Here is a 12,313-nt window from a genome sequence, read left to right on the forward strand (position 1 = left end):
ATTTTGCATAGAGGTTCAGTGCTGATCAGAACAAAGGAGATTCTTTAGTTGATCTGACAGGTGTAAGATGGATTCCCACAGTCTCTCTCCTCTTCTTTCTGCCACAGTGGTCTTAAAAGATCTCCGGGCTGAGCACTATTGTGTGGGCTACAGGAACATTGTAGGGCTGCAAATTTCATGCCATCGGCTGAAAGCAGCAGTGGAGGCCACTAACAGCTCTGTCTTCTGCTCAGTTTGAAGGGCTCCCTGTTTATCCAGATGTTGATCGTATGTGGAGCATCATTGATAAGTACAAGGTGACCAAGTTCTACACAGCACCTACTGCCATTCGCCTCCTCATGAAGTATGGAGATGAACCTGTCAAGAAGTAAGCATGACTTTTGGTGAAATGGGTAGTTGTTTGCAAGTAAACTACCAGAATGTGCATTAGAAATGCACAATCCTGAGTGCACAACATTGGATCAGAACTGTAGAGCAAAGCAGCCCTTTCCCCAGGCACCTACATTTTGGGTACATGTTTATTCCTAGCTTGCATTTGCTCTATATAATGTGAAGCCAGGGAAAAGGGGAAAGAAATAAAACTTGGCTGGAACTTACTGCTTAGTTTGAGCCCTGCTGACTGCTGGAGAATGTTGGTCTGAATCTCATCCAAATCACAGCACTTGCCATTGCTAGCTCTTGACACTAACAACTGCAGTGCCTTGTGAGCGACTATGGCTCACTGGCAGGGTGTGTGCTTTGAATGCAGAAGGTTCCTGTTTCAATTCCCAGCATCTTTGCTAGCAGGGCTAGAAAAGGCCTCTCTGCCTAGGACCTTGGAGAACTATTGACAGACACTCTGGGCTTTATCTACCAGTGGTCTGACTTGGTATAAGGCAGTTCATGTGGCTCTAGTCTCCTTAAATTCCCTTTTGACCACATAGAAGAGTTGTGGATTTCTGGAAATATTGTCCCCATCTGTCTAGCGATTGTTGCCTGTGGTGTATTGCATCCTCCAGAGCTACAAACCAGTTTTTTTTTAGTGGGGGGGATTTTGCTTTTTAAACCTATGCCTTCTTATGGCAGGCACAGCAGGAAGTCCCTGAAGGTGCTAGGAACAGTCGGGGAGCCCATAAACCCAGAAGCTTGGCTATGGTACTATAGGGTGGTTGGTGAAGAGCGATGCCCTATAGTTGATACCTTCTGGCAGACAGAGACTGTAAGTTCTTTGCCACTTGGCTCCCTTTGTTCCTTGGGAATAAATGAGTTGGACGTTTGTGTGGGTGCTGGGATTCCCTGCTCTCCAAGCACTGGTTTTCAAGCTTTAACCCGTGAACCTGCTATTGTCAGTCTTATTCTGTAAGTGCTGCTACTTGGGATTGCATTGGTGCCACCTAGTGTGTGTCAGCAGGGCCGGCCCAAGACATTTTGCTGTCTGAGGCGAAGAACAAGATGTCCTCTCTCATTCCATGTTCAGAAGTTGACTGGGTTGGCCGTTGAATCTTTTTTCAACACTGGTGACAGGACAGCATTGTTCACCACACCTGACGGCAGGCTCTCTCCTCTCAAACCTTGCTGCCACACCCAGCACATGCCCCCTGAGGCGACTGCCTCATGGTAGGGCCAGCCCTGTGTGTCAGAACCACTTAGATCTCAGCTCTTCCTTCACTATCTTATCCAGCATGCTGCTGGTATGGTCCTCACCAGTTTTCAGCCTTTTAGACTTTCAGAAAAATGTTTTAGACTTTGTATTTCCAAAATGAGGGATCTAACATTTTAACCTTTCTGGTTCCCAGGGATCCTAGGGCAGCTGCAGGTCCAATCTGTAACTATCACATGACCTGCAGAGCCTCATTTGAATGTTGGCAGACCCCTCCCGTCACACTTCACCTTGGGACTTTGAACATATAGAGAGTGTGATTTCACCATCAAGTGAAGTGTCCCCCCCACCACACACTTTTTCTAAAACCTTGCCTGATGAAAAAGTGTGGAGATCTTGAACGCTTGCCTAGTTCTGGTTATCTTTTGATTGGCTTAATAAAGGTATTATAATACGGATTTTGGAATTTTGCTTATGGTAAACATGGCTACCTTTGGATTTGTTTTTGTTCCCTTTACTTCTGTTTCTTTCTCTCCTCTTTCTCAACCCTGCTCCTCGTGTTGTGTCAGGCAATTACTGTCTCCACTCCATAGTCTTCATTTCTCCTGTGCTTGGGAGAAAATTCCTCTCCTCAATTCAGGCTGTGAAATCATCTAGGTGGGTCCATTTCAGTGGAGCAACTCAGTATTTTCATGACTGTTCTGGGTTTTTTCCCACAGGGTGGCCATGTGTTGACTCCTCTCCCTTCTGCCACACCAATGAAGCCGGGCTCAGCTGTAAGTATAGCTCCTGCCTGTTAGTTTCTATTTGTGCAGCTGTGCTTTTTCTTCCTGATGAATCTGTGATTCTGGGATTGATTCTTGACTTTGGAGCACCAGTTCTACAAACACCTCTCACAGTATGCAGATGGATACCAACAGCAGCTTGTTCTATGGGTGCGCACGCATTTCAAAACATGTTTGGAGGCAGGGGTGAGGAACCTGTGGTCCTTCAGATGCTGTCAGACTTCCACCATCCCCAGCCAGCATGGCCAATGGTCAGGGAAGATGGGAGTTGTAGTCCAACATCTTGAGGGCCACAGGTTCCCCACCCCTGTTCTAAGACGCCCCAATATGGGGTGATAGTCTCTAAACTGAAAAGGGTTTCCATCCTCAAAACCAGCTTGAATGCTTACCAGAAAAATTGGACACAATTCTAAAGTTACAGAAGATTCTGTGGTGAATTCCTTGGGTGTCAGCCTACACAAGTACCTGGGGGCTGCTTTCACTTCTGGGCTTCAGCTCCCTTTCCAAGTATAGCTGTCATGTGCCTGCTTTTCTGGGATTTAGTTTGCATTTTTCAGTTCTTCAAAATCCTACTACAACTATTCCTTGGCAGACATTTCCTTTCTTCGGGGTGGTCCCTGCGGTGCTGGATGAGTCTGGGGAGGAGCTGGAAGGAGAAGCAGAAGGTTACCTGGTAAGAAAAAGCTAAGTTCATTGCTAGCTAAACCAAATCAGTATCTGGAGTTCTATGGTCCATATAGAAGGATTCCCATGTTCCACAAGTCTATGCATGGATTATCTGCCCCCTAGCCAGCACTCCTTGCTGTAAGGGCTTTTATCTGGCTTGCGTAATTTATTTGCACTTTTAAGAACCAAAATGGATGGTGATGTGAGAAATCCATGATTGCTTTTGGGTTGTTGTTTTTTTGTTTTTTTTTAACTTATAAGCAGCCAATTGGGGGTTCTGGTTTTGATTGGAGCAGATGTTTAACCCTTGCTGTTTTCACAGTTCAACCCCCTCCACTCATTAGTCCCGTTGGAAAGAAAAGACAGGTAGTTACCTCTTCTAGCAGGCTTAATATCCATTACTCAGGGACTAACTTGGAAACAGGGAATTTCACTTGGGAAAAGAGTACAGAGGGAAAGGGTTAACACCACCCCCCATGGGGCTGATCCAATCAAAATCTGAGCCTCTCTTTGCTGCTTTTATTTAAAAAAAAAAAAAAGTTGCAAGATCCAATTACAGGTCTTCCACATCTCAGCTGTTTTGGCTCACTTCAGCACTATATGAACTATGAACAGTTTATGAACTGGGCTAAGATCAGATCAATTTTGTATCCAGGAGAGGAGAAGGTTTAGACTATTTGAGCTGAACTGATTTTGCACAGGAACTTGCAAGCAATCCATATTCGGAGCAAAGGCTCATAGAATATAACTGCAGAATGGACCACTGCCCAGAACACAGTCAACGACTGTAGAAGAATTTGTGTAGGGTGGCAGTAGTGTGGGGGAAAGGTGACAGGGTTGCTTGGGTGCTCTCCAGCTTCTGGGTTTGATTGCTACACTTATGTTTATGAAAGATGATGCCATTCTGTCTCTTTATTTAATGGTTATATTGCAGAGGGCAAAGCAAAGGGCATGTGGAACATTGGTTTTTCAAAGCTTGAGGTGCAAATATAGTGATGTAATGTTGCCTTCTATGCCCCCATAATGTAAGTTCCCAAAAAATTTTGAACGGGAATTTTTTCTGCAGCCCGAAGTCAATTAAGATCTGATTTAGCATATTTAGTTTACTTATATTTAGTAAATCCCCACCCCCCCCCACCCCCAGTATGCCATGCCTAATTTTATTTGGTATATAAATATTTCAGGAGATTTTCCTAGCAGCCAAAACTACCTGAACTGAAATAACTGATTAGGAAAAAATTCAGTAAAGTACATACTGAGTTTTAAATGCTCATACAAATCCAAAGCTTAGGAATGTAGGAATTATTTTTATTAGAATATGTGTAAATATTTTAAGGCTTGACAACACAATACCATACCACTTCCATTAGTTGTTAAGGGGGGAAATGAAGGCACTGAGAATTGTTAACCTACTGGTTTTGACATGTCTGAACAGCTGTGTACATAAATATATGCCCTTCCTAGCAGTAGCCACCTGAAAAGAAGTTAATTACAACTTTGTTTTTTAGATTTGACTGGTATTGTTGCTCTATTTGACTTGTTTTGTATTCATTCGCTAGGTTACTAATTCTGTAAAACAACATATTTCTAAAAATGGGAAAATGTTCTGCAGAAAAATATAGCAATGGAAAACTTTCCACCCAACTTCACTGCTGCACCCCATTTTGTACGCAGTTACCCAGTGAGATAGGTTAGGTTAAGAGAGAGTGACTTGGCCAATCAAGCTTCATGATTGAGTGGGGATTTGAACTTTTGTCTCCTTGGCCCTAGTACACCACTCTCTCCACCAGTCCATATTGACATAACACCAATATCTCACAGAAAGGTCCAGAAGCAAAATAAAACAGGAGCTGCACATAACCATGTTTAGTCCTGAGTTCCAAACAGCAATACATAATACAAAATAATCAAAGCAATGTGGTTTCTCTACCTGCCCTCACATTTGATCTAACCTCTTCTCTATCATCTCCTTTAGGTATTTAAGCAACCCTGGCCAGGAATAATGCGCACAGTGTACAAAAACCACCAGCGGTTTGAGACCACTTACTTCAAAAAGTTCCCTGGTTACTATGTGACAGGAGACGGTAAGGTTTCATACAGCATCCTGGACCGGGAAAATTGGCATCTGATACAACTTGTTTTGGCATCTTATAGAACTTGTTTTCTGTTGAATTTGGAAGGGCTTAAGCATGGCAGCCACAAGAGGCTTAACATGCTTCTTTGCCATGGCTTGAGCTATTTCCAACCCTTATATCTGGGTTCTTTCTAATGTGGACTTGGAAGTATTCTTACATATGTATTGGCTGGCTTGCTAGATTTGGCTTTTGTGAGGGTTTAATTTGTGTGTGGGGGGGGGAGGGGGGCTCTACAAGTCCCACCCCCTGACTCCGTAATCATGGCTGTGGGGGGATATCACAAAGGGTAAGTGAGCTGCCCCCCTCTGCCCCCCACCTGAAATTCGAGCACTGCCTGGAATTTGTTTTGAATACTGGAGTTCGGCCCTGAAACATCCATCATAAAGGGGAGGGTCTCTGAATTTATTCAAAGTGCCTTTCCCACCCCACTTATTCACCTTCATTGGCTCTCCCACGTAGTTAGAGAGCAGGGCTTCTGTGTAAGAAGAGGTGGCTTCCAGATAGATGTTCCCTAGCAGCTCTCATGTTACAAATTAGCTACTGATTTGTGCATAGTTCCATTTTAAACAGTTGTATTCTCTTCACCATCTGGGGTTTTAAGAACAATGTTTTTGGTTTTTTTACTACTAGTAGTAATTTTTGTTTTTGCTACTTTAGGGCACAATCCTATGCATCTTTAGACAGAAAAAAGTCCTGCAACTTTTTTCTGTTTAAACATTCATAGGATTGCACCCTTAGTTTCTTTCCTTTCTTAATGCATAATGTAATATGGACAAATGCCACTGTGTCACCCCCTCCCCTATTTTGGTAGAATTCCAAATTCCTATCTAGATCTCTTTTTCTAGTGGCTGCCTTACAGTGGCCAATTCGTTGCTCTTCTTTCCAGGCTGCAAGAGAGATAAAGATGGTTATTACTGGATCACGGGTCGAATTGATGACATGCTGAATGTTTCTGGTAAGAGCAAAATCTTTATGGAAGATTGGAAATTGCCTGTAAAATCCTCCCCATAATATAGTAGGAATTTTAACAATTTCAGGCCTTGGACTTTTGGATGAAATGTTTCCCCCTCAATAGTGTTTGGAGAACGTAAACTAGGACAAATGGGAAGAGCATCCAATAGCAGAATTTGGTCTGCCAGTGCTACGAAATAAGACCTTGATCCAGCCAACACCAAGCAATTTTGAGCTACTGGTTTTGACACTGAAGGGCTAGTGTATGATTAAAAATCCTTAAGGAGTGTTTAGGATTCCAACAAGCAACGCTCAGATCCTGAAAGTTGTTTCTGTACTTCTAGTAGGGAAGAAGTGAGAGGTTTAAGAGAATAATAGCTAATCTGTATATCTAGTGGAATCTAGTTTAGAGTTAAACATTCTTAATTTATAAAAATGCCAGATTCTCCCTCCTATAATAACGAGTTTCTGTTGCCTAGCTGCAGATTGTCTTTCTGCAGAAGGGTCTGCTGCAGGATGGCTTTGATCAATCAGACAAGCCCCTGCGTTCCAAGTTCCTTCTTTAGCCTATGGAAATAACTTGTTGGGAAGTAAGAACTGGCAGCTTTGCTTTTCTCTCTCCCTCCCTTTCCCTTATTTTTGGGACCCACCTTATGTTTAATAAGAAGAAAAGCATGCCTTGTCCTAGGGTATCTTGTACAAAAGAAATATTTGACTCCCGTATACAGAAACCTCAAACGTTGTGAATGGAGTAATTTACTCAATATAGGTAACTGTTTATGTTTTTTCATTGGCATGCTGAGCGATTTATTTTGCGTGTGTTTCATCATGCCATGGGAGAATGAGGCTTGGACTTCATGGGCTACTACAGAGTCTCTCTCTTTTGTAGAGGAATAGAGATAGGAGGTGGGAGCAAAAGCATTGGGAGGGACAAGTGCTGAGTCAAGAAACTCTCTTGGGCCCCATCTACATAGGGACGGTTTCTGTGGTAATTCTATTTAAATCCAGATTTTCATGAATTCAGGTTTGCTCCTCCAGTGGCACATGTAGCCAGTAAAGCAGTGTATACATTTAAAAATTGCTTTCATGGGGCAAACAGCACCTGAAACTGCATTAGTTTGGGGTTGGGTGGGCAGAGTCCCAAGAGAAGAACTGAACATCATCAACTGTGTAGGTGTGGGGCAGCGAATGAGCGGAAGCTTGCTACCCACGCCTCTCCCCACTCCTGTGCTCAGTGAAGCGCAATAGAAGACAATGAGTTACTTCCAAGTAGGCATGTTTAGCCAATGTCTCTCCTCGTGTCCGCCCTTTCTCGGCAGGAATAAGGGTCATTTGGGGGCCATCATCTTTAAAAGTAATTAAAGTTATGCGCACCTTCGCTCTTCCATAAGAGCAGAGATTTAAAACAACAGGCTTGCTCCCGGCCCCTCTCCTTGCTCATATGCTCAGTGAAGTGCAATGGAAGACAATGAGTTACTTCCACGTAGACATGTTAGGCAATACCTCTCCTCATGTCCACCCTTTCATGACACAACTTTCCCTCCCACTTATCAGCACTGCTCCCCCAGCCCACACCAAAGCTAACTGAGGTCACACAGACTCCCCAACCTCACTGAAGCCACTGCAGTGGGAAAATCCAGTGCAAAACGACTTTGCAAAAAAGCAGCTTTTCAGGCAGAACATTCCACGCTTGATGCAGAGTGGGGTAATGTCATCTGCCAGGATTGTCTGAGAGACTCAGTAGAACCAAAGTAAATCCCCCATGTAGATGGGGCCTTGGATTAGCTGAGGCCCCACCCAGGTGCCCCATTACAGCACGTGGGTGTTCTCTTGTATGAATCTCATTTAAAATGAACAGGGCTTGAGCAAAAACGTGAAAGCCTTTAGGAGAAGTTGGCCATGTGTTGTCTCTATAGCTAAAATGTGAGGAGTTTTTTGTGGTAGTTCACTGGATTTAACATTAAATACTATGGCCAGGATCGTAATAGCCCCTTGTGTGAGTCGAATTTGATTCCTTGCATACTTGAAAAGGATTGCCAATTTCCATTTCTGGCTGCAAGCCATGCGTGACATCAGATGCTGCTCTGGAGACTTCCCCAGGCTTAAAGAATAGTTTTTCAGATGGTGCAGGGACTTGCAGTGGGAATAGGGAGAGGGAACATGAAAATCCCCAGAGCATGCAGCACTTTGGAGCCTGGGCCATGTTCTTGGTTCTGTAGCATGATTTTGATTTTTTCTTGTTTCCAGTCCTGTGAATGCAAAAATCAGCTGTCTGGAGGAACCATCCCCTTAAGAGAGCCTTTTAACCCTATAGCCTTCACCCATTACCCCCAATTTTTCTTACTGATTTTAAGTCTAGCGCAATATATACACAGTGTTAGTGACTGCTACATAAGCATGAGACTTTCTGTAAGAAGAAAGCATTTCCCACAGTGTGACCTTTGGTTTGCTTACATAATACAATAGAGAAACCTCCTCACTTAGTGAAATATCAGAGCACCTGAAAGCTGTCTTACTTTACAGAAATTAGCTTCTCTAACACAGCCTCCCCCAACCTGGTGCCTTCCAGATGTTTTTGATCACAATTCCCAGCATTCCTGACCATTGGCCATGCTGGCCAGTGCTGATGGGAGTTGAAGTCCAAAATATCTGGAGGGCACTACATTGGGGAAGGCTGCTCTAACATTTACATATCTCTTTGTTTTTGTTTTCATTTGTTAGGGTGTACAGCACTAGCTCAAGGCTATCCAAGGAGTAATTCCACTGAACCTTCTCAGCCAGATATAGACAGATATGACTTCCTTTTTAAAATCTCATTAAAGTTTTGAAATACAATCCTAACAAAATACAAAACAAAGCCCTAAACCACAAAACTGTGCACTTGTACCAACAGAGTACAAGTTATACCACTTATGCCACTGAAAAGACATGGATGGAAGGCTTACATGTCTATGGGAATCAATGCCCTTTATACTGTTAAAAGCTTCTCAACTCCCATAAAATGCACTTGGATCTACTTGGATTTCCTGTACTATCTTTGTAGAATATTATTTTGTGCCTTCCTCAACCTGGCATCCTGGAGATGTGTTGGACTACATCTCCCATAACCCCCAACTAGCATTCCCACTGGCTGGGGATGTTGTAACCCAATACATCTGGGTGGGTGGGGGCAGATTGGGAAAGGCTGATCTGCAGTTCAACCAAGATGTTAGCGTAAGGGGTTCCTTTTTATTTTGGAATGATATTTCTTTGGCACAACTGAATAGCCAAAGTTCTCTTGCTGGCCTCAGCCAATATTATGAGAGCAAATGTGGCTGCCTTGCCTCCGACTTGGGGCTTGACTTGGCAGTCCCTTCCCTTCTGTGTAATGTCTCTTAAAGCATGAAGATGCCTGGGTGACGAGACCAATTCAAGAAAAGCCCCGTTTCTTTCTGCTTGCAGGGCACTTGCTGAGCACAGCAGAGGTTGAATCGGCTCTGGTGGAGCACTCTGCTATCTCGGAGGCAGCAGTTGTGAGCCACCCACACCCAGTAAAGGGAGAGTGTCTCTACTGTTTTGTGACCTTGAAGGATGGTCACGATTTCACGAAAAATTTGATGGATGAACTGAAGAAACAAGGTAATCGTGGTAGACCTTCTCGTGTTGCTTGACTGAAGGTTCGGAGCCATACAGAAGGGAAAAACAACTGAGTCTCATGGCACCTTAAAAACGAGCACATTTATTCTGGCATACATTTTTGTGGACACTGTCAGTTTCATCAGATGCAGTGGACCACTGAAACAGACGGACACAGCCACTCCTCTGGAAATCATTAAACTGAAAGGAGTGCATGAAGCAGGAGGGGCTGGAAAGTTTTATAAAAAGACATTGGTGGGCAGGACAGGGTGCCACATATGGAACATAGGAAGCTGGCTTATGCCCAGCTAGACTATTTCTCCACCTTCTAGTCTCTAGTCCAGGGGTATCAAACCTCAGGCATAGGAGCCAAAGCTAGCCTGACTGGGGTCCCAGTCCAGCCCACTGAGGTTCCCCAGATGGCCCCACCTGCTGATCTTTTGGTGGTTTCCTGGCTTTTGCATAGTTTTTTCCCCATTCTAAAATGTTAAAGTGCCTCTCCTAAGGCTTAGTTACTGGCCATAACTGCTTTAAGCTAAAATTTGCTGGTATGTCGGCCCTACTCTTTTTGCCTTCAGCCCCACCTGCTACTTGAATGAGGACTCCCAAGAGCTTTTCCAAGATGGAATTAGATCCTTGGGCTGATAAAGGGTCGACACTACTCTAGTCTGGCTGGCAGTCTTCTCCAGGGTCTCCAGCAGAAGTCTCTCTCTTAATTTGTTGCAGACTCTTTTCTTTTTTCCCCTTTTTAAGTGGAGATGCCGGGTATTGAACCTGGGACCTTTCACATGCAAAGCATGTGCTCTACCACCGAGCTGTGGCCCGTCACTGTCAGGGGAGCTGATGCTGTGTTAGCCTGTTCAACAAAAGGGGATCGCCTGTGCTGGCTCAAATAGATTCCCTCCTTTAGAGAGTAGGTCGTCCATCAGTTCTCCTATGACCTTCCTGGGATAAAGCCCTCCGTCACAATGTGCTTTGCCCCTCAATCTGGCTGACAGAGCAGTTTTCAAATGAAAGGGCCATAATCTAAATTTAATATTGCAGGCCTCGTTGCGTCCCACATGGTGTGCTTCCTGCCAGTTGTCACCCAATTTGAATACACAAAGACAGGTTGGATGGCCCGTGAACAGGGAGTGGATTCTGCAAAATCGATGTGTTTCCAGATCCCGTTGATAGCGATGTTGTGGGAGAAGAGGGTGGGTTGGCATGGCCGGCCAGTTTCCAAATTAGCCCCTGGTGTGGCAGCATTTATCTGGCTGAGGTCTAGCAACAACAAAAATAACCTGATGAATTAGTTTTTAATGAGCAGAGGAAGACTTTTGTAGAGCTGCTTTTTGTTAGAAAAGCCTTTGGGTGTTAGTTATTCCTGGGCAGCCTCTTTGCTGTGTTCAAACACTGGGTTCTGAGGAAATGGGTTATTTGAAAGCTTCCCAGGCATTCACCAAGGAGAAGATCTTCCACAAGGTGAAGAGCCTCCCAGAAAGACAGCTCATCCACCTTTACCAACCCCCCCTTGCATTGTGCAGCTGCAGGAGCATGTGGGAGATGTGGGTGTCCAGGTTCATTCTTGCAGTTCAGGCCTGGCCAGTGCCAATGTGAACTGAATGTGAATCTAGAATTTGCAGCGCACAGGGGGTTCCACAGCGGACACAGATAAGTCAATGGGGAAAGGGTTCCCTGAAGGTAAAAACTTTGAGAAGCACTGCTTTAGGTCATGAAGGTGGCATGCCTTTTAGCTAGCTGGAAATGTAAACGATGAATAAAGAACCTTAGGGACAAGCCAGAAGTGGAAACGGCAAAGGAAGAATTTGTATCTCATTCTGGACAATGTTTCTGTTTTCCATCTCTGCTGTGTGTGTTCAGAGCTCCAGCAGCCCTGCCCCTTTTCAGGATAATCCATTGACCCCGCCCCCCGGGAGGGTGGGTTCTGTCCCCCTGCCTCCAATAGTCAATGTTCTGTGACCACTGAGCATGCTCAGTCTTCATTTCCTAAATATTTTTGTATCTTTGCAAACCTTGGGGGTTCCCCTAAGCCTGCTGTTACCTCCCTCTTACATGTGATGGTGCTGTTTTGACTACATAAGCATTAGCTCTCAAGAATTGAGTTTGGTGTGTGTGTGTGTGTGTGTGTGTGTGTGTTCATATTCAGGGATGGAATGTTACTCTACCTTTAAAAAAATTGCACTGATTCTTCATCCTCCAGTGGTGGTTGCTGGGGGCAAGCGTCTAATAGCATCCCTTAGTGAGATGTCAGTCCCTAGTTTAGTTACTGTTGTCAGCGGAGTCAAAGAAACAAGGATTTATCACTCTTCCTGTTCACGTGGGTTTTTTATTTCCACTTGCCCCATGAACTGTACTGATTTATCACAGCTAAATGGTCATTCTCTCACTTGCAGTAAGAGAAAAGATTGGACCCATTGCAACTCCAGATTATATTCAGAATGCTCCTGGCCTACCTAAAACCCGCTCAGGTATGATTTGAATTTTGATGTTGTACATATGCAGGAAACACAACTTGTCCTAAGTTACCAGTACTTCTATGTTCAATTCCCTGCTTTTCTTTTGGAAGCAAGTAGTTTGAG

General features: G+C 44.2%; 1 protein-coding gene across 2 annotated transcripts in view; it reads left to right on the top strand.

The window, feature by feature from the left end:
- The window catches only part of ACSS2 (acyl-CoA synthetase short chain family member 2), a 68,567-nt gene that overhangs the window by 52,374 nt on the left and 3,880 nt on the right, over positions 1–12,313 (top strand). For both annotated transcript variants that reach the window (XM_084853797.1, XM_084853798.1), the window contains 8 exons: positions 234–367; positions 1,066–1,198; positions 2,299–2,355; positions 2,957–3,037; positions 5,006–5,114; positions 6,052–6,120; positions 9,558–9,734; positions 12,128–12,202. In XM_084853797.1, coding sequence (XP_084709923.1) covers positions 234–367; positions 1,066–1,198; positions 2,299–2,355; positions 2,957–3,037; positions 5,006–5,114; positions 6,052–6,120; positions 9,558–9,734; positions 12,128–12,202 — 835 coding nt within the window. The remainder of the gene's footprint in view (positions 1–233; positions 368–1,065; positions 1,199–2,298; positions 2,356–2,956; positions 3,038–5,005; positions 5,115–6,051; positions 6,121–9,557; positions 9,735–12,127; positions 12,203–12,313) is intronic.

Source organism: Heloderma suspectum, chromosome 4, assembly GCF_057233095.1.
Source record: "Heloderma suspectum isolate Gila_16-S chromosome 4, 16-S_ref, whole genome shotgun sequence".
NCBI lineage: Eukaryota > Metazoa > Chordata > Lepidosauria > Squamata > Helodermatidae > Heloderma > Heloderma suspectum.